The sequence below is a fragment of the Rhinolophus sinicus genome, chromosome 11 (genome assembly GCF_057876585.1).
Source record: "Rhinolophus sinicus isolate RSI-liver-muscle chromosome 11, RSI-T2T, whole genome shotgun sequence".
Classification (NCBI taxonomy): domain Eukaryota; kingdom Metazoa; phylum Chordata; class Mammalia; order Chiroptera; family Rhinolophidae; genus Rhinolophus; species Rhinolophus sinicus.
This window is the reverse complement of record NC_142511.1, coordinates 4,128,684-4,148,405: the sequence shown is the minus strand read 5'-3', so window position 1 is coordinate 4,148,405 and position 19,722 is coordinate 4,128,684. Positions and strand designations below refer to the sequence as shown.

Here is a 19,722-nt window from a genome sequence, read left to right as displayed (position 1 = left end):
GATCTCATATTTTTTATTTTTGCTACAATGAAGCCTTGATTGAGGCTTTCTTTGATTCAGTTAATATATGTTGTTAAATTCATTTTTCACTTATACCTTTTATCTTTTTTACTGTCTTATTTTGTGTTTGGCAACTAGAACCTCGCTTGTCTCTGTCAAGAAATGCACGCTTAGAAGGCCATTTTAGACGATAGCCATTGATAAATATATTTTATTAATATTATATTTATGTAGATCATAATGACATATAAATATGAAGTATTATAAAATAAAATATATAAAAGAAAGAAATCAGCTTCTAGTTTCTCACCATTGAAGTCGCATTTACTGTTATAGCCATCTGATTCCACAGAAGAAATAATTTGTATTCTCATAAAAATCAAAATGTTGGGTTTAAGTCAGTAGTGTGTCATACCCATTCATTGATTTAGGTAACCATAATAAAAACAACTGAAATGTATTGAAACTCAAAATAGTATTTCTAAATTGGGGGTAGTAAATTCAGATCTCCTGATAAAACAGAGGACCCACCTCTGGAAGGTGCCAGTTAGCTACCCCAATAACAAAGGAGAATAAGAAATTTTAAATTTTAAAAGAGAGAGATGCGGTACTACCGTAGGCCTTTTCAGAAGGTATTAGATATGACGTAGAAATATTAAACTTCAAAATTGTAGCTTATACTCATAAAATTTTGTGTTTTCACATACGCATATGTGTGTGTACTTAAACTGTAGTATCGTAGTCTGCATGTGGAAAAAAAATGATGGAGCCTAGCTGGGGGTGGGGGCTGTCCTACAGTTTGCTTCTGTGTTTCTCTGCAACTTTAAATCTGCATCAGACCATTAGTCCATCATCCCTCCAAAATTATGGATTTGAAAGTTCACAGAAAGTTTCTCTACATCGTAAACAATAATTTTTAAAAAGTTTTTCTTTAAAAAAAAATAAGACAAAAAAATCTTAAGTGAAATTGCTCAAAAAGGTTTGTTTCCGGAGCAGTCCAGTTTTAAATGAAATTGCTGGAGAGAATTAGAAACAATTCAGGCTTTGAAGCCATGCACACTTTATTCTAATTCTATTACTTGCAATGTTGTTCTCTAAAATGGCTTCCCATGGGTCTATAATCTGAGATATGTTGATTAATGAGGATGGCATTTGTTGAAATGTATTTACAGAGCGCTGTTTATCACATTCCTATCTAATTTAATCTTCACCACAGCTCCAGAAAGGAGCCATTCTTCTTCTTTTTTTTAATTTTTTATTGGGGAATATTGGGAAACTGTTTTTCCAGGGCCCCTTTATTCTTAAGACTGAAGCTTATCGAGTTAAGCTACTTGCCCAAGGTTATCATTTCACCACCCAACCTCTACTCTCATTTTTACCCACCTTTCTTCCTTCCATTCTGTTACAAAGAAGGAAGTGTCCTTTTCTCAAAGTTCAGTCAGTCCATTTGGCCCTGAGCCCCCATCCGTTCTCTGGATCCTTTCTGTCCGAGCAGAAACATAACCTGGAATCTACGAAGTTAAGCTCTCTGTGGCCCTCAGCACAGGCCAGCCACTGCCGTGTCTCCCTTCCCTTCAGACAGTTCTCAAAGGATCCCAATTCACTCTTCAGCGTCACCAGTCTTGTCAAAGTCGCCAGTGATCCCCAGATTGCTGAATCCAGTGAACCTTTCTCAGCTTCACTCGCAGCAGTTTTTGACGCGATGTCCAGGCCCTGCTTTTGTGAAACTTCCTTCGTTTAGCTCTCAAGATACCGCATTGTTCTGGAGTTCCTCCTAAGCCCCTCTCCGTTCTCTGCTGGATCTTCTTCCTCCCTTTCGCCCTTAAATGCTCGTTCCTTCAGGGCTTTGGCCCTGTTCTGTACCCATATTGCTTTTTGGTTTTTGCGGCGCGTGGGGCCCTCCTCTGTGACTATACCCACCACCTAGAGGATGCTATTCAGCTCCCATCACTCTAAGAGTGTCCGCGAATGTATGTTTTATCTGAAACCTCTCATCTTCACCATCAGCACATTCCTCTCACTACTTAGCATATCCAACTGAATAGTTAATAAAATCATCAAACCTAACTTTTGGTTTCCCACGTGGAAACAGGTTTCTCCCCTCAGCTTCCATCCCTGTCAACCTTCCCTCACCATGCAGCAGTTCACACCATCAGCTTTGGAGGCTACTTGGTTCCTCCCCTTTCCTCACCGTTACCACTCTCCCCAGTGCAAAGCATCTGCAAGTCCTGTTGCTTTCATTTCTAGACTATGTCTCAAATTTGGCTGTTTCTGTCCATTTCCACTCTTAATACTCTCGTCCAAGCCACTCTTGTCTGTCACCTGAACCATGCAATAGCCTCCTAGTTAGTTTTCTTGCCTCTAACGCGTACCTTCCCTTGCAGGCTATTTGTTTTCACCATCATGATCTTTTGAAAGTATAAATCGGGTCATGGCTCCCACCTGCCTCCAGTGGCTTCCCATGCTGCTGCGATAAAATACAAATTCCTTCCCATGGTTTGTACAGTGCCCAGCGTCTGGCACTTACCTACACCCCCAGCCTCATCTCCTGCAAGTGTCCCGATTGCTTACTAATTCTACCCACTTTGGGCTCCTTTCCGTTCCTCACATGAACCCGGTTCTTCCTCACATCAGCACCTTTGCATTTAAGTTGAATATTCTTCTGACTTCTGGAGTAACTGCTTTGTTCTTATCTTTCAAGTCTCAGCTCAAATATTACTTCCTCAGAGCGCCTTTTCCTGCCATATCAAAGAAGCTGCTTCTCCTCCACCCTCTAATCACTGTCTGTTTTAGCACCCTAATCATTTACTCTTTGGGTCACTTGTCTAGCTCCCTCTTTCCAAAAGAATACAGTGTCCAGAAGAGCCAGCACTGTGACCGTCCTATGCAAAGTGGTACCCACAGTGCCCGACACACGAGGTCCTCAGCTGATGTGCGCTGAATAAATGAGTTGTCAGGGTCAGAGCCCGTGTCCAGGCACAGACACGTCCTCCTTCATTTCCCCATGCTGTGTTTTACTTTCAATGTTAGCTTTTGTTTACAATGTCTCAGTGTAATATTTAATCTTTACTGTTTCAGCATCACCCTTTCAATATATACAATATATAGTATGTATTACATACATAAGATATATGTGTGTATTGTATATATATTATATATATAGTAGATGCTTGTATTATAAAATTGTCGGTAGGAACATGTGCTATATGGGAAAATTTTTAATAACCTATATAAGCTTAAAAAACTGTCTTTTAAATTGCAGTATTTATACAGATGAAGATGCTTGCCTACTTAGTTAAGATCAAGTTAAGAAATTCTTAGTACACATGTATTATTCTACCACATACCTAATTGGATATACTGAGATGTACTCAGCTATACTGAATCTAAGCATTCTCTGTCATAAAACGTTTTTATTTATTGGGAAAAGAAACTTTTAATATCCCGGTATTAACAAGTTTTTTTTATTAGTTTTCATTATCAAGTAGCCTCCATTCTGTAGAAACCTATTCTACACCATACTGAAAAGGAATGAAGGGGTTTTTTAATCTCATTTCTTTCCTATGACTGGGTCTTAACTAATGGCCTGTTAGTAACCAGTAAAGCACAAGTATAGCATATATGCTATTGGATGTTTATACTTCCAAAAGATACTTTTAATTTCTAAAGTTTCTGTGATGGCATCTTGATATTATAGAGCATAAAATAAAGATATAATCAAAGTAAGGATGTGCATACAATGTTTCCTTTTAACACTTAAAATTTCCTTTATTCAGTAACCCTTTTAATTGACAAACAGTTGGATGGACGGTAGGGACATAGAGTTTAGTAAGAAACAATCCTTTTCCCCTTGAGAAGTTTACAGTTCAGGGTTAAAATATAGTTTTTTGAGATGACTTAGTGTCTTATTAGTCTTTATTTCAACTTTCTTTTTTAAAAAAAATATTTAAGGGTAACAGTATTATGCTTAGAAAAGGAATTAAGAAATTAATACTAAATCCAGTGTCAGTCTTGGGACATCCGTGGTCTGCATGTTCCTGCCTACTCTTATGTGACTCCCACACCGTGGTTAAATGAGAGAGAGAGAGAGAAAGAGAGAGAGAGAGAGAGAGAGAGAGAGAGAGAGAGAGAGAGAGAGAGAATTCCAATGAAACACACATCTTAAACATTTCTGAATTGTCCTGAAGCTTAAGAGGACACAGAATTAATCATCCATGGACAATAAGATCTTAAATAATACTTTTTTTTAAAAGAGTATGCTATGTGGAGTGTTATCATTCATTAACTGACTTCCATTACAAAAGATTATACCTTTAGTATTTTAGTACAGAAAAGAAATCAGATAATCTGACAATATTATATGTGTTATGTCTCAAAGATGGAAAAAAGATAAAATTTTAAAAAATTAAGATACTGTGATGAATTTTCTTAGATTAAAAAGGGAAATAGATTTATAGATTCAGTTTTTTGTTGTTGGTTTTTTGTTTGTTTGTTTTTTGTTTTTTATTTTGCATTTTATGCCAAGTAGTGCAGTATTTGAGAAAGAATCACGTTATTATTGAAATGTAACCTCCTGAGGATATAGGCTGTTTAATAAAACATTGCACTTTGATGGTTTGGTAGTTCACTAGAATTTAGTTACTTCATTATAACAATAGGCTCTTTGGAAGGGTTAGTAGCACCCTGTTGTGGCTTTGTGATGGAGATAATGCTTCCCTTCACACACAGCTGTGTCCTACCAAACATAACATAAGCAATTGTGAGATTTGAGGAAAGCTCTTGTATGAATGAGTTTATTGTAAATGTTGATTTCAATGCCTCCCATCTCGTGAAAGGTTTACTAAGTAGAAACCTTTCATTTAATGAGGGAAGGAAAAGAGAAAGAGAGAGAGAGACAGAGAGAGAGAGAGAGAGAGAGAGAGAGAGAGACAGAGAGAGACAGAGAGAGAGAGACAGAGAGAGAGAGAGATTCCCAAGGGAACAAGTGACAAAATATTTTCGTCTTTGAACTTAAAAACACTGACATCATAGCTATTGATGAATTCTCAAAACTTCTTCTTTTTCCTTTTTTTAAATTAAATGTATTGGGGTGACAATGGTTAGTAAAATTACATAGGTTTCAACTGTACAATTCTATAATACATCATCTATATATCACATTGTTCACCACCTAGAGTCAGTTCTTCTTCCATCACCATATATTAACAAAGGATTTGTTAAAATGGATCAGGTTTTCTCATTTAAAAAAGGCAGTAAACCCCCATTGATAGTTATTTGGAAATGGAGGAGATGTCTGAGTTAAGGGGATGAATTCTGGACGATCATTGTATAGATTTGACCTGTAGGAATGTTAGGCCAACTTGCAGCCTTTCAGTAGCAGCACAGATCACTGTGGTAATCTCACGAGTACTTAGTGCCCCATCAATTAATTAGAACTCACACCTATTTCAAAGAGATAAGTATGGCTCTCTGTAATAGAATCTAATTTCAAATGATATTTATTTTTATATTTGAGAGTGTTAAGTAATTTTCTAAAATATATTTCTATTGAAGTTATTTCTTGGTGAATATGAAATCTTTGTATGTCTATGTTGGTTTTTTGAAAAAAGCTACATATTTCTGTGGTCTCATATCAGACTCATGAGGCACGATCAACAAATGCTTTCTTGTGCCCTGTGATTAAGGTAAAGATTAAAAGTTAAAGTTATTTGAATAGACTTATAAACAAGAGCATAATTAACGATTTCCTGAATATCTCCTCTTTTGTGGATATAAGACAGCGTTATATCTCATTTAACGTAACATACATAGTATACGCACTCGTATATCTTTAAGCTTTTTTTTGTTTCTTTAGCTTTACCTAAAGTTGATACAGCCCACTTTTTCAGAAATTCTTTCCATTTCAGATTTTTCCAGCCAAAAACAAAGCACGTTCATATTGGCCTGTCAGAAATTGAAAGGCAACGTAATCTTAAAAAGGAATCCTAATTTTTGTGGACAGTATCAGTACCCCTCAAATGTGAAAGGATGGGAGGGGGCTTCTCTGGCCATAGTTAGGCATGTAAGCTTTTAAAATTGCAACATTACCTTAAAAATTACATCTTTTGAAGTTGATACAGGAAACCCCATAAAGCTGTATTTACTGGGGTATACAAAGTTTGCTTAGATACCTTTTGAAGTGTGGTAAATACACAGGAATTTTTTAAAAGTCTCAAAAAACATTTTTTAAAAAGGTGTCTGGGTTTTAAGGACTTTATAAATATTGGACTATCATAATTTAACTCATTCTTAGCATACACTAAGGGCAAAAGAGAAACTATTAAAGTTTCTTACAGTTGCAATTTGCCTTTTCCCCCCAAAGTCTGGGGGAGGGCAGTACTGTTTGCTGTCAGTAAGTGGGCACCTTAGTCATTTAAAATAGATCAGTTTGTAACCTTTCCTTGTCCTGCATCCTTGAAATAACTAAGGCAGATATACAGTTGAACAACGTGCGGGTTAGGGGCGCCCATCTCCTGGGCAGTGGAAAATCCGCCCATAACTAGAGCCGGCCTCCGTGTTCCCAGATTCCCAACCGAAGATCTGATCCTTGAGCAACACGGTTTGAACTGTACCAGCTATTGAAAAACCGCGTGTACGTGGATCGGCGCTGTTCAAGGGTCAAGGTACCTTTGAGCTAGTTCGCAATGCTGCCTAAAACCCTATCCTGCGTGTGATCTCAGAAACGTATGGTGCATTCCCTTCTCCCTGGAGAATTGTCCTCAGAGCTTCCCAGCTTTCCTTATAAGTCCCGGACTGTCAGGTTGGCACAACCCCAAGACAAGGAACATGACAGAGTGAAACTACTCCACCTTAATTACACCTTCATGACCTGGGCCTGAGCTAGTAAGCCTGAGTACAGGAACGTGTACAACGTGGGCAGTGACAATTCGTGTGAAATAATAGAAACCTTACCCTTGATTTACTACTTTCAAAATAAACTCACTGAATGTAAAATAAGATGAAAAAGGTAGTAAAGACACTTTCCCAGTAGTTCTCATCGCTAAAGGTATCGTGTCATTTGCATCAGCCGTGGCTTAGAATCTGAAGGGTTTTGACTGAATAACCCATTTATACAAGCAGTCCAGTGTCACTGTGGTAAAAGGAAGGTATGATTGGCCATGGCATTATTTTAATGCAACAATACTTGGGTGCCCGTGAGTAGGCATAACTCTCTGTGAATTATGTAAAGCCCTGTCCAGGCAAACAGAAAGCATGTGTAAGAAGCATGCCAAGTATGAGAGAGGATCTGTTCACTGTCTAGTTTAGGTGGCAAGAGCCAGAATTTCCTAAGTATTTTTAGGGAAGGCTCTTATCATTTCATATGTCATGACTATAATAACACCAAATATATACTCTAAAGATAGAGTCTGTGTACTGTTGTGAGAGACTTGGAAATATAATCTCAAGGCAGAGAGATGTGAAGGGATAGACATTATTCTTAGTTTACAAAAAAAAACATCATGACAAAGAAAGTTACAGATAATGACTGAAACAAGTTATATCGGTAGAGACAGAAATCATATTATATTCTGGTTTTGAGGTCATTGCACCCCACTAACATTAAGAAAACTCAGGAGTTGTTGATATGTTCATATTTAAGTCAGTTTTGCTGAATTTAATAAACATAACTGCTAGTCCTTTAATTAAGGGAGGAAAATGCCCATGTACATCGGTGGTAAAGAACAGAAGTATGATGTTTCCTTATGTCGCTTTGAAAATAATAACTTTAAAATATGGTAATAAGGTACAAGTTAGAAATATGTCTGCTAGGACCATGTACTTCTACATGTCAGTCTACACTGCATCTGTTTGGTGTGAACTCAGTGTGGGCCCAAAGGGTGCGTAGCCCCACTCTGGGAAGGATGATACAGACATAACTCGCTTTATCATCAGGGGACCGCAGTCTGGTTGATCAGCATGACTTGCGTCAGTCCGTATCTTGACAATGTAAAGTTAGCCCTAGACCTAAGTGGAAAACGAATTTACCTTATTTCAGTTTGTTTGTTTGCTTTTACAGATCCATAATATAACAAATGGATTCTCAAGGACCAAGAGAGTTTGTAAAATTTAAGAGGAGATATTTACTTTCGTACCAATTCTTCCAGTGCTAAATGCGCTGTTGGTATATTATACACTATACTGAGTTCCTAAATACTTCAAAGGACACTCGATAGCTATGACATATTTACCTGACCTGTATTGATTGCTGAAATACTGATTTAGTGGCTGAAAGTATTTGTATAACACTGCCCAACATAGAGGTTTTAAAATATTTTAATAACGAAAGGAAACGGCTTTTCATTGTATATTTGATAGTATTATAAACTTAGAATCAAATTTTCAAACTTTCATGCTCAGCTATTTAAAATCATGCACTTTTAATTTGCTTAAATACAGTTTCTATGATCCATACTTGTACCCGCATTTTTAGAAAAATACGACTTCGTTTGATTTAGCTAGAAAAAAATAGTCTTATCAGCCACCACTTGACTTTTATCAGCCAAAGGTAATTTGTAGGTTATTTAGCCTGAAAATTATTGAGACAAGTAAATGAATAAGTAGACATGACATGAATGGGAAGCTTTGTATTAAGCTTCGTGCATTTGATAAGACTTGAGATTTTATTTTTTTACAGCAAACATTTATCCACCTCTTATGTAAAGTAGTAAAAGTGAAAAGTTTCAAAACTATGTCAAAATATTCCCAAACTGTATTATTTATTTAAGGACTTTGGAGACAAGGTTTTACCAGAAGCTTAACATGAATTTTCCATTTCCGAGAGACGGATGTGTCAGTAGGGGCAGCGTGCATGTTAGATAGCCATATCACCTCGTTGATTACATCTGTGTCAGATTTCTGTCGGCTTTATAAAGAAAGATGGGGAGTTGATATAGCCCATTTTGTGTAGTACTTGTGATAATTTTAGATTCTGTTGCATCTCTTGAACTTGTTCCTTTTGATAGTGCACTATCACTTTAAGATTCTGGTTACAGTAACTGAAGGTCGTTATTCATATTTTAACAGGACTAAAAAGTCTCCAGTACTAGCATTAACTTTTGAATTACGCTTGAGGTCTCAGACTTTACAGCATGTTTAGTTTCTTTTCATTTCTTATTAGTATTTTTCAGTACTTAATAGTCTCCTGCTCCCACCTCCAACAAGGACTCTCATCTCTGTTCAGCATCAGAGACATTTGCCTCTGTGGCATGTGCTTTCTAGTTCCCTGAGCAGCATAAGCAAATTGGAGAGTTCAGCTGTCATTCTGGGAAGGTCATAGATCACACTAGCAGCCTGAGTAATCCAAGAGGTTTTAAGTATCATAGCATTTAGTTTAAAGTGAAATTTGCTCTGACAGGGCTGGCAGACCAATAGGAAAAAGAAATATTTGTGCTTCGCGAAGTGCATATGTAGGGACCAAGAGTATAACTGATGGCTGGAAGTGATTTCAGTCTAAAAAAACAAATCATTAAGAGAGTGCATAGGGGTAAAATACACAGTTCATATTTTAAAGAGTCTCAAAATGAACCAGCAACTAAGGTTAGCATTACATAGTAATTAGCTGTGGTGTTCAGGCTTTAACTCACTCAGTACCAGACAGGATGGTTAAAGTATCACTGTGAAAACACTGCTACTTACATTATACTCTCTAAGCCTGCAGCAGCAATTTTGGTACCTTCAGAAACCAAGGTATTATGACAGATTATATAAATGTTGAACCAGTAACAGACAAACAATTATTTAAAGGAGGTGCTAATGACCCAGTTTATTGACCCAGGGGTTACTTCAGCCGTTCAGTAAGTTCCCCTCACGTTTGGTGGTGTGAAATGAGGCATTGCTTGATATTATAGAACTGCCAATTTCAAGAAGTCCTTGTACTTAATTGAAGAAATGTAAGTTAAAGACGACTAGATGGTATACTTTCATTAAAAGATTGCGATCAAAGGTTTGAGACCGTTTTAGATTTGAGTAAATACTCACTCCAGCTTGATAACCACATCTGACAGCTTCCACTAGGCACCTATTAGAGTATTTTTTCTGTTAATTGCTGCAAATAAGGAAAAGGAAAAGATCCTCTAATGGTTCCAGTTGTTTCTTTCAAGTCATTGTTCTCTTCAAAAAAGCCGATTTTGAGTCACAGGAATATAAGGCCTTATAAAATCTTTCCTTGAATGTGCAGAGAAGATGATAAGAGTAAAACAGAAGGGACTTCTAGCAAGATGGTAGACTGAGCTGACTTGGAAGGGCCCCCTTTCATATAGATATATAGAAATGGTGGACAAAATATTTATCGTTTATAGCCAAATTCACAAAGCCAGGAAACATCCCCAGTGACACACGTGCACAGTAAAGAATCACCCACAAGAATGTTGAACTAGGTATCGGTCTAGGTATCGGTTATGTGGTACAGGAAGACAGAGCTGAATTCCTAAATAAAGTCTGAAACCTCAAAGGGCTGCCTTGTTACCCTCAGTTGAAAAGGGAACTAGATGATTTTAATTCACCATCCCAGCGAAATGGCCAAAACTTGTCTTCTGCCCCAAGGACCTAGGTTGGGAGAGTGGTCAGCCATGAGAAGGAGAAATCACAGTCTTGTTCCATACACATGAGTGGGTTCAGAATTTATACTATACACCTAATCGAGGGGACCCCCAAATCCAGAAATTATTCATATTGTTTCAGGACAGTGAAATCTCCAGGACCCTTGACATATTATAAACAACTACAGAAGCTCTCTGTAGAAATATTTCCAAGCCCAAGGGGCAATAGACAGGCAAAAACAAAAAACAAACAAAAAAACCTGAACACATAAAATTGCAAAGATCATGAAAACAGGACTGTCGTGAAGGAGAATTGTCTGATATAACAGTGAGAGTTAGGATGCCCAAGAACTAGAGGTAATAGAAAAATCTCAATGAGGCTATAAAACATAGAACAATAAAAAGGAATAGAAAAACTTAATGCAATGATGATATAACATGAAAAAGTACCAACTACAACATTTCCACATTAAAATATTAGACTCTGGACATGGGTTAAACAACTGATTAACACTTATAATGAGAGAAGTAAATTGAATGACAGTAGAGGAGTGTCAGTGAAATGGATTTTCTTTACCATTTGGAATAAATCCATGACTATTTTACATATGCTTCCCTCGTCATTAGTAAAAATTAGTTTTTATCTGAAGCATCTCAGTATAGTAACTAAATTGAAAGGATCTGTCCCCAGGGTGGTGTTTTTTCCCCTTTAGAACTGACAGGTGTCTTTTTTGAAAAGTGTTTTGTTTTTTTTAAATAATTTCCATAGACATACTTGAAATACAATCTCCCCTACTCATATCATTTGTCCTTGATTTGGGGAAAAAATATTATTTATTTTGATTTCACTAAAAATATGATTCTTTAGTATTCTTTAGCCATTTAGTTTTATCATAATAAAAGGAAAATTGATAATGATGCATATAAAAGATTAAGAGTAAAAACTCAATGGAAAATGACAGCTAGACTTGATGTATGTTGGGAAACTTACTAAACTACTCTTTACCTGCTTTTTTTCTCAGTAATACAAAGGCTCAAGTTCAAAGCAATAATGAACACCTTAGAGCAGCCTAAAATATGGACTTACTACATATAAATCCATAGGAACGAGAGGCTATCGGCAGGTTCAATGAACACGAGTGTCTCTTGTACAGCAGTGGCACTTGCACATGTGCAAACGTGACGTTCTTTAGCATCCGACGCAACAACGTCTTCTATTAATAGCATTTTCACAGGCCGCGACACAGAACTTTGTTGCATGTGAATGCTAGGTATTCCTGTTTAGCTCCAAGTAAATTATTTCACGTTTAGGAAATGAAGGCATCGATTATATGAGAAAGCCATGGAAGCCACATTCTAGCCCTGTGAAATATGCTGAGTTTCGACTTGAGAAAGCTGGCTTTCCAGCTTTGTCCAGCGCATGATACTCACGGCTAAGACAAGCTCTCCATCTAGCGGTTGGTCGGTAGATGACCAACATTTAAATCTCGATTATATAGTGCGTCACTGTTCAAATGTTCGGTGTAATTTTAATTTTATAGGCATTATCTCATCCGATCGACACTTCTCTTGTGATTACACAAGAGGATATCAAGAAAACCTGCTCGTTTCTGCCACAACAGTCCAGCCCCTCCTACTGAAGTCAGAGGCAAACTGCGCCTACACTCTGAGCTCACCTGCACGGAATACCACGGCCTCTTAGTTATTTGAGGAAGCGTGGGCCCATAACAGAAGGGCAAAATGGTTTAATTCCCAATTGACTATAACTTCTAAAATTTCCAGCCAGTTTTGAAATTGTTTCCTTTTATTCTCAGTTTCCAAATTGCAAACATACAACTAAAAAGCCCTTTTTAAAAGGAAAACAATACGATTTTTTTTTTTTGTCGTGAAATGTAGCATATTTGATCATTGTGTTTTCTGCCATGCCTCCACAGGCTCTCATTACTTCACAGATGTCATATACTCTTAAATGTTCCCCATGCCTTTGCCTCTCAATGCCCTTTATTACCACAATCATCCTTCCAAAGCACAGAAGTTAAGTCATTCCCCTTCTTACATTGAAAACTCCCCAGAAGCAGATAGGTCATAGCATGACGTATAAAGAACTTTCCAAATCTAGCCCTAACCTCCCTTTCTAGCCTTATCTCCGGCCTCTTGCTTCCATCGTAAACCTAACACTTTAGCCATAACAAATCGTTTCCTGCCTTAGCCCCTTCTGCGGCCCTTTGCTCAGGCTGCCCCGCCATGAGGAAGTCTCTGTCCACCTGCAGAGTCCTACCTGTCCTTTGAGATGCATCCATCCATGCCGTCACATACTTCTTGAATGTCACACCTTATCAGATACAATGCTAGACGCTTGTGCTAGAACAATGAATTACACAGTCCCTAATGGTGCTTACATTCTAATAGGAAATGAAAGCAAAAAGTGCAGAATATAATGTCAGGAGGTAGCGGATGTATTAAAATTAAAATCAAAGTCTTTTCTGTGAAGACTCTCGAGCCCCCAAGAGACTTCTGTAACAATGTGCACATACCTCTAATATACTCTCACATTGTATTAGATATATGGTCCTCTCCCAATCTTCTGTAGCAATTTATAAATATACTAGGGTAATAATACATCACGTTATTGCCGGGATTTTGTTCCATGTTAGCTGTCTCTAGCCCATGCAGGGACCACGTCTTATTTATCATGGCTTCCTAGTACCACATCTTGTTTGTTTTTAAACAGTGACTCTCAACACTGTCCTAAACACAAGGTAGCATAATGATAGTACGATGGTATCATGTACTATTTGGGTGGTGGACATAAGGATGGATGGATGGACGGACGGACGGACAAAGGATCACTATTACTAAAGACCGCTATTACAGACCTAAATTTTCCATGACAAATCATGCTTAAGCTGAAATCACTCTGGTAATCAATTTATCACCTACCTAGAAAGGAAGAGAAACATACTGATTTCGATTCTGTGATCAGTATATGGACAAAATGAATGAACTATCCTAGAAAGATGTTATCATTCCGTACAGTTCTATACTAGACCTGGAAAGTTTCCTCCAAAGAAAGCCCCTGTTAAGTCCTTCCACTTGACAATCTTACAAGCATTCCAGCTTTTAGTATTATCTGATGAAGCACAAAGATAGGTAGTTAATAAAAATCACTATTCCCTATTTATAGATTTATTATCATAAAGGATTTTGTCCTAGGTAGACTAGCATCCCTAAAGAAACACCCAAGGTAAAAATAAGAAATTCAGCATGATTGTTATAAATGAAAATTTCATGTGTGTCTATATGTGTATACACACACATATACATTCAGTGTAAGCCACGTTGCGGTAATGACTCCTTAAAAAACTTGTTTAAGATCAATAAAGTTTTAGCCTACGTTGGTAGAAAGTCAGAAGTAGAATCTCATTATAGTCTACACTGGTTTCAGAACACATCATAAATAACACATTATTTTCAGCTTCTTCATTTTGAGAAAATGATTTTTTTTAAAAAAATGGAGTTATTTTAGAGAGCAAATTGATGGTAAAGATTTTAGAGACCCAGTCATGAGGACTGATTAGGCGAAAGTTGTAAAATAGTCATATTGAAGAAGAATTTGACTCGTGTGGTTCCAGAGGGTAATTCCAGGACTAATAGGACCAGGTCTCAGATCAGTGGAACAAGAACTTTCTAACAGTTTGACGTGTCCATAAATGGAGTGAACTGCCTGAACAACACAGAGCACACTCCATTTCTGGAATGTTCTGACAAAAATGGGATAGACCTGAGAAGGCCGTTAGGCTGGAAGTGTGCACTAGAGTACTTCTGAAAACGTTGCCAAGTCAAAGGTTCCATGAGCCTATGAAAAGAGAAGTTGGCTTGAATCTATTCTTTTTTCACTTTTTCATAACATCCACCTATCTAGTCATTATTTACTCTTGCATCCATTTTGCTAACTTGGGAATTTCAAAGACGAAAAAGACTGACGTTGCTTTTATCTAATTTTAATAAAATAATGATACTTTTCACTTATGCAGCACTTTTCATCCCAGGATTTCAAAGTGCTTTACAAATGTGCACTAATTAAGCCTCACACACAGCAGAGGTAGGTGAATTTCTTCCCTTCCTGCAGGAATGTCAGCTCTGGCACACACGTTCACTAAGAGCCTCGGCCTGTCCGGGACTTTTACTGGCTGCCATCCCCTTGTAATGTGCTGCATGGGAAGCGTCACTTGTGTCTGGATTTCTTTTCTCCCCCCTCCGATCATCTCAAGTTTAGAATTCTAATGAATGCCATTAAGATGTTGTTTGGATCGTGGTAAATATTACAGAGAATTCAGTGTTCTGCTTGCTGAATGCTAATTAGATTTCTAAATATTTTTTGTTTTAAATAAAATCTAGGTGTAGTTTTATATTTGGTATTGACTTTTAAATATAAATTGTTATTTATGGAGAATTAGTCATTTTCCTTTCTAGGTACCCAAAAATCATTGTTTTGGGGACATAAAACTTAATAACAGATGGAGTTTGGGGGCCTTACCTTTCTTAGTTGTCTTTTCACAACAAACAGTAGTAGCCATTTGCATTAAACTACAATTATTTATTTTCAAGGAGAGATCTTTCATTTTGATATTTTTTCCCTAATTTAAAGATCCAAAATCTAGACATTGAGGATAAAGGTTAAATGACACTAGGACCCCCAGGAGGAGAACATGTACATACAGAGACACACGTGCAGTCTCGGATTCAGTTCCCCTGTAAATAGCCAAACATGCATACTCTTATCTGAAGCAGAATGACCACACAGGGCAAGAGCAGGTGCCCGTATCACAGCTTAGTCTCCCTTCCTTCTCAGGAATTTATGGAGAATTAGTCATTTTCCTTTCTAGGTACCCAAAAATCTTTGTTTGGGGGACATAAAACTTAATAACAGATAGAGTTTTGGGGCCTTGCCTTTCTTAGTTGCCTTTTCACAACAAACAGTAGTGTCCATTTGCATTAAGCTACAATTATTTATTTTCAAGGAGAGAGCTTTCATTTTGATACTTTTTTTCTAACTTAAAGGTCCAAAATACGGTATCTAGACATCGAGGGTGCCCAACTGCCTTTGATGCAGTTTAGGACTTAATGGATCAGGAAAGCACAGTCTCTGCTGCGACACTTCTCTTTTCTATTCATGGTTTTCATCCTTTTCCAGAGGAATTTACCTAACGAATCCATCTTGTTCTGTTCAAAGGAAAACTTACTACTAGCCTCTCCTGGTTTTGAACCAGATTCAGCAGTAGCGTTCCTACATCCTTATCCCAGGGGAGAAAGTAGAGTAAATGTCCACACGTCCCAAAAGAATATCCATCTCCAGGTGTTCGCATCCTGAAAAGTCCCATTTCCTCACTCTGTGAGAACCAAATGAGAGATTAAAGAATGAAACTATTCGGTTTCAGAGTGAATTTTAATGAAAAGATATTAATTGTATGGATACAGTTGATCTTTCATAATTCAAAAGGACCGAGGACTTACGTGAAAGTACCATCCGAACTGGTCGTAATGTTTCAGTCTTTTCTTTAAACAGCAAGCTCCTCTCTAATAGATGATGGCTAATTCCTGAAAAAGTCATTTTAAGAGTTGGTTTTGAATTTTCTTCCTCCTACGCAAGTACAAGACATTATGTCCTGGACATTGTAGGGCACATGCATGTCTCTGCATAAGTAGAACTGGATCACAGTAAACTTGCAGGCTCAGAAACTGAAACTCATCAGTGTTCTAGGTGAGGTCTTGCTGTCACTGGCTTGGGCTGCACATTCTTACCTAGCTTGTGACTGATGTTTACAAAATGAAAAAAAACAACACGATATCCATCTGTCAATTTCCAATGAAACGTAAACCCATCGCACAAATCAGATAATGTCTAAGTTTATTCTTTACCCTGTTGGCAAGCCACATGGGAAAACAGCCATCAGAAGTTTGCTTGTTGGTCATAGAAATGAAATATGGAACATTTTGCCGTTTTAAAGTATAATGACCTCAAGCTCTCAGAACCTTTGTCAAGGCCCCTTCCTCGATGAGGACAAGCCTGCCAGAATGGTCAGATGCTCCTGGGGGGTGTTACAGGTCACCCCAAGGGACTGCTTGGGTTGGTTCTGCCAACATGGCCTCTGAGGAGCTTCGTTTGTGCCAACATGGCTGACAGACTCCCTTCTGACGATCATCTTCTTTTAGATAGAGTTATAGTCATGTTGCTACAATTTCCTCTCTGAGATGTTCTGTTTTGAACATCTAACAGTATTAGTAATAGTTATCATAGGCCATTTTTCTCTGATCTGCTCTGTGCTTCTTGTTTCCACCTTCTTGAAAGAGCTCTCATCATAGCCCTAGGATTGAGGTACAAAGACAAAATGAATGAGTTTAACTTAAGTCTGCCACTATTGGGTCTCAGAAGAGATGCTAAACAATGTAAGGAGTGACTAAAGGCAGGTAATAAGTAGAAAGATGAAAAAAAGGAGTTGAAATCCACAAGCTATAGAATCAGTCTTTATATAGTCAAGAATTGTTAGATACATGTTAGCCTTAGTACTTCCAGAGAAAAATTTTCAACAGCCAACCTTTCCTCTGATTTTAAACTGATGCAGGTGTGTATCTTAGCTCATAGAGTCCATTAGTTTCTGAAACATCTTTAAAGCTATCTCTAGAGTAATTCCCTCCATCATAAAATTTAATCTTCCCATGGGACCAAGGTAGGAGGGGCAGGCTTGTATTATATTTTGTCATTTTAAGATAAAAATCAGACTTAAAAATTTCAGCCAACTTTCAGAAATTATAGACACAGTTTTTGATATAGAAGGAACTTTAAAAGTTTGATTTGTCCAGGATCACTCACTACAAATGCCAAGCTACAACTTGTATTTCAGAAATTCCCTTCCCCTGAAAGGCAGATTCACATAACTAATATGCCTTACATGTATTATGACCCTTTACATTTAGTGTTGGTTCCTACCCCAGTATGTACATAAACGCACATATATACACACATGCACACACACACATACATATACACACACACATACATATACACACACATATGCACACACGCACATACACACACACACATTATTTAAAACCTTACTATTTTAATAGTTATTTCTAAAGTGTTTTAATCTCATTTGGAGTTGTGAGAGGAAGTTAGTGCCTGTATGGACATATTTTTTTATCATATTCAGTTTTTGCTGATAAAGCAAAAAGTATCCTTCCATCTAATATGATCTCAAATCTTAAATCATTTCAATGTATTTATTTTTTCAGAGCTTACATGATAAACCATTTCCTTTGACGGGAAATAAGCTCACCAGCGCCCCCTGCATGAGCTATGTATGCATGAGCACGTTACAGCTGCCATGTTTGCCTGGCAAAGTAAACAGCTTGTCATATTGCTGCGCGTTGGCTAATTCTCGGATCCTTCAAAAGCACTTTGGAGAACAGATTCTCTTCTAAATAATTGATAGGTGAAAGAATAATTTTTTTTAAAGTAGTAATCAGAGTTTATCCATTATCAAGATATATATATATATAACTAACTGAAGGTTATCTTTGAGCTTCTTTTATTTCCATGGGTTAAACTGAACCAAAGTTTATAGTTATCCTCTTGTCACTCAAAAGAAACATATACTATTTAGTTGTGGTTTTTTCGTTTGTTTGTTTTTTGTTTGTTTGTTTGTTTGTTTGCATTGAGGAGTCAGAAGAAGGATTGCAGATCAAATCTGGCTAACTTAGAAATTTTGTAAAATTTCCTGTTTTTAAGCTGCATGTCCTTACTAATAGTGGATTACTCCTATATCTTCATATGAAAGAGATCTCATTATAAACAGCAAAACTCACTTTTCTACAGTTTTAATTTTATTCCCTAGCAATGTACTTCTGATAATCGCTAGCATGTAAAATTTTTTCACATTCTGGCATGAAAGCCATATATGAATGTAATTTATTAAAAATTTTCTGGTCTGTCCTTTTTGTCTTGAATGGTACCTGATGACAGAGGTTTCCAACATTTCTAACACCCATTGGTAGAAGTAAACATTCATTATACTATATTATAAATTTTAAAAAGAAAAAGAATTCATGATAGCCACCCACATAAATCACTTTTGCTGCTAGGAAGAGAATCTTGGAGACGTAAAATTGCAGGCCTCTTACTTACATTGTAGATGTGTGATGAAGACTATAACTTACTATTTCTGCTTCTCTTTTTAGCCTCGGAATGGATGGCTTTGGCCAGTCCGTCGGCATTCTGGGACGCCCTGCCACCGCTTACGGGTTCCGCCCTGACGAACCTTACTACTATGGCTATGGGTCGCCGTGAAGCCATCCCTTCCCATCTGTGCACTCAGCCTAAAAGGAATGTGTGGTTGGGTTCACTCTGAATCTTGGGTTAATAATGCATGTTGACACTATTGTGTGTCTATATGTCTTTTTTTTTTTTCATGTTGTAGCTGCAGATAATGCCACCCCTTTCGCCCTGTGTTCGGCACAGTGGATGCTTCACGCTGTTCATTCCTCAAACCCCATCTTGACCCTTGGTAATATTTCCCATGAGACTCAAAAGTTAATGCTGTAAAGCAACTAGACTGGAAAACAAACACTACATTATGTACATTAAGTGACTAATTTAATTTCTATTAAAAAGAAGCATAAATGAATTAGTGAAAAGTCATGTGTTTCCATTTAATGTGTTTCATTAGGCGTTATGTGCTTATTTGGGTGCATATAAATTTTTTCCTTGTCTTTTTTCCTCCTTGTGATATGTGCCACCTTTAAAATTTATAAAAAGAGGTTAACTTTTTATTCCATGCCATGTGCCTGAAAGGTTGCTTCCCCAAGTTATGAACTATGAGTTTTTCCATCAACAATGGAACATACACCATAAGTTATGTCACATGAGTAGTCTCTTCAGCCATTTGAATTCACGTATTTCTGATTTTAATATAGGAAACTTGGGACATAGATTAGTATACATGACACTAGATTAGTATTGGGCTTTTACATGTTATTATTTGTGGATTCTAAAGTATGGAACTAAGGAACAGAATTTTTTGCTCACTAAGATACTCATTTCCTGTTCATGTTTTTATAAGATAGATTCAGGTAGTAAGAAGTGGAA

General features: G+C 37.2%; 1 protein-coding gene across 2 annotated transcripts in view; it reads left to right on the top strand.

The window, feature by feature from the left end:
• KIFAP3 (kinesin associated protein 3) overlaps nt 1-19,261 on the top strand; it is a 113,300-nt gene extending 94,039 nt beyond the window's left edge. Inside the window, exons 20-21 of one of the 2 annotated variants that reach the window (XM_019716384.3) lie at nt 14,612-14,679; nt 18,816-19,261. In XM_019716384.3, coding sequence (XP_019571943.1) covers nt 14,612-14,657 — 46 coding nt within the window. In that variant the 3' untranslated portion in view covers nt 14,658-14,679; nt 18,816-19,261. The remainder of the gene's footprint in view (nt 1-14,611; nt 14,680-18,815) is intronic. The other variant, XM_019716383.3, reaches the window with a different exon arrangement.
• Nucleotides 19,262-19,722: the final 461 nt, after the last annotated feature.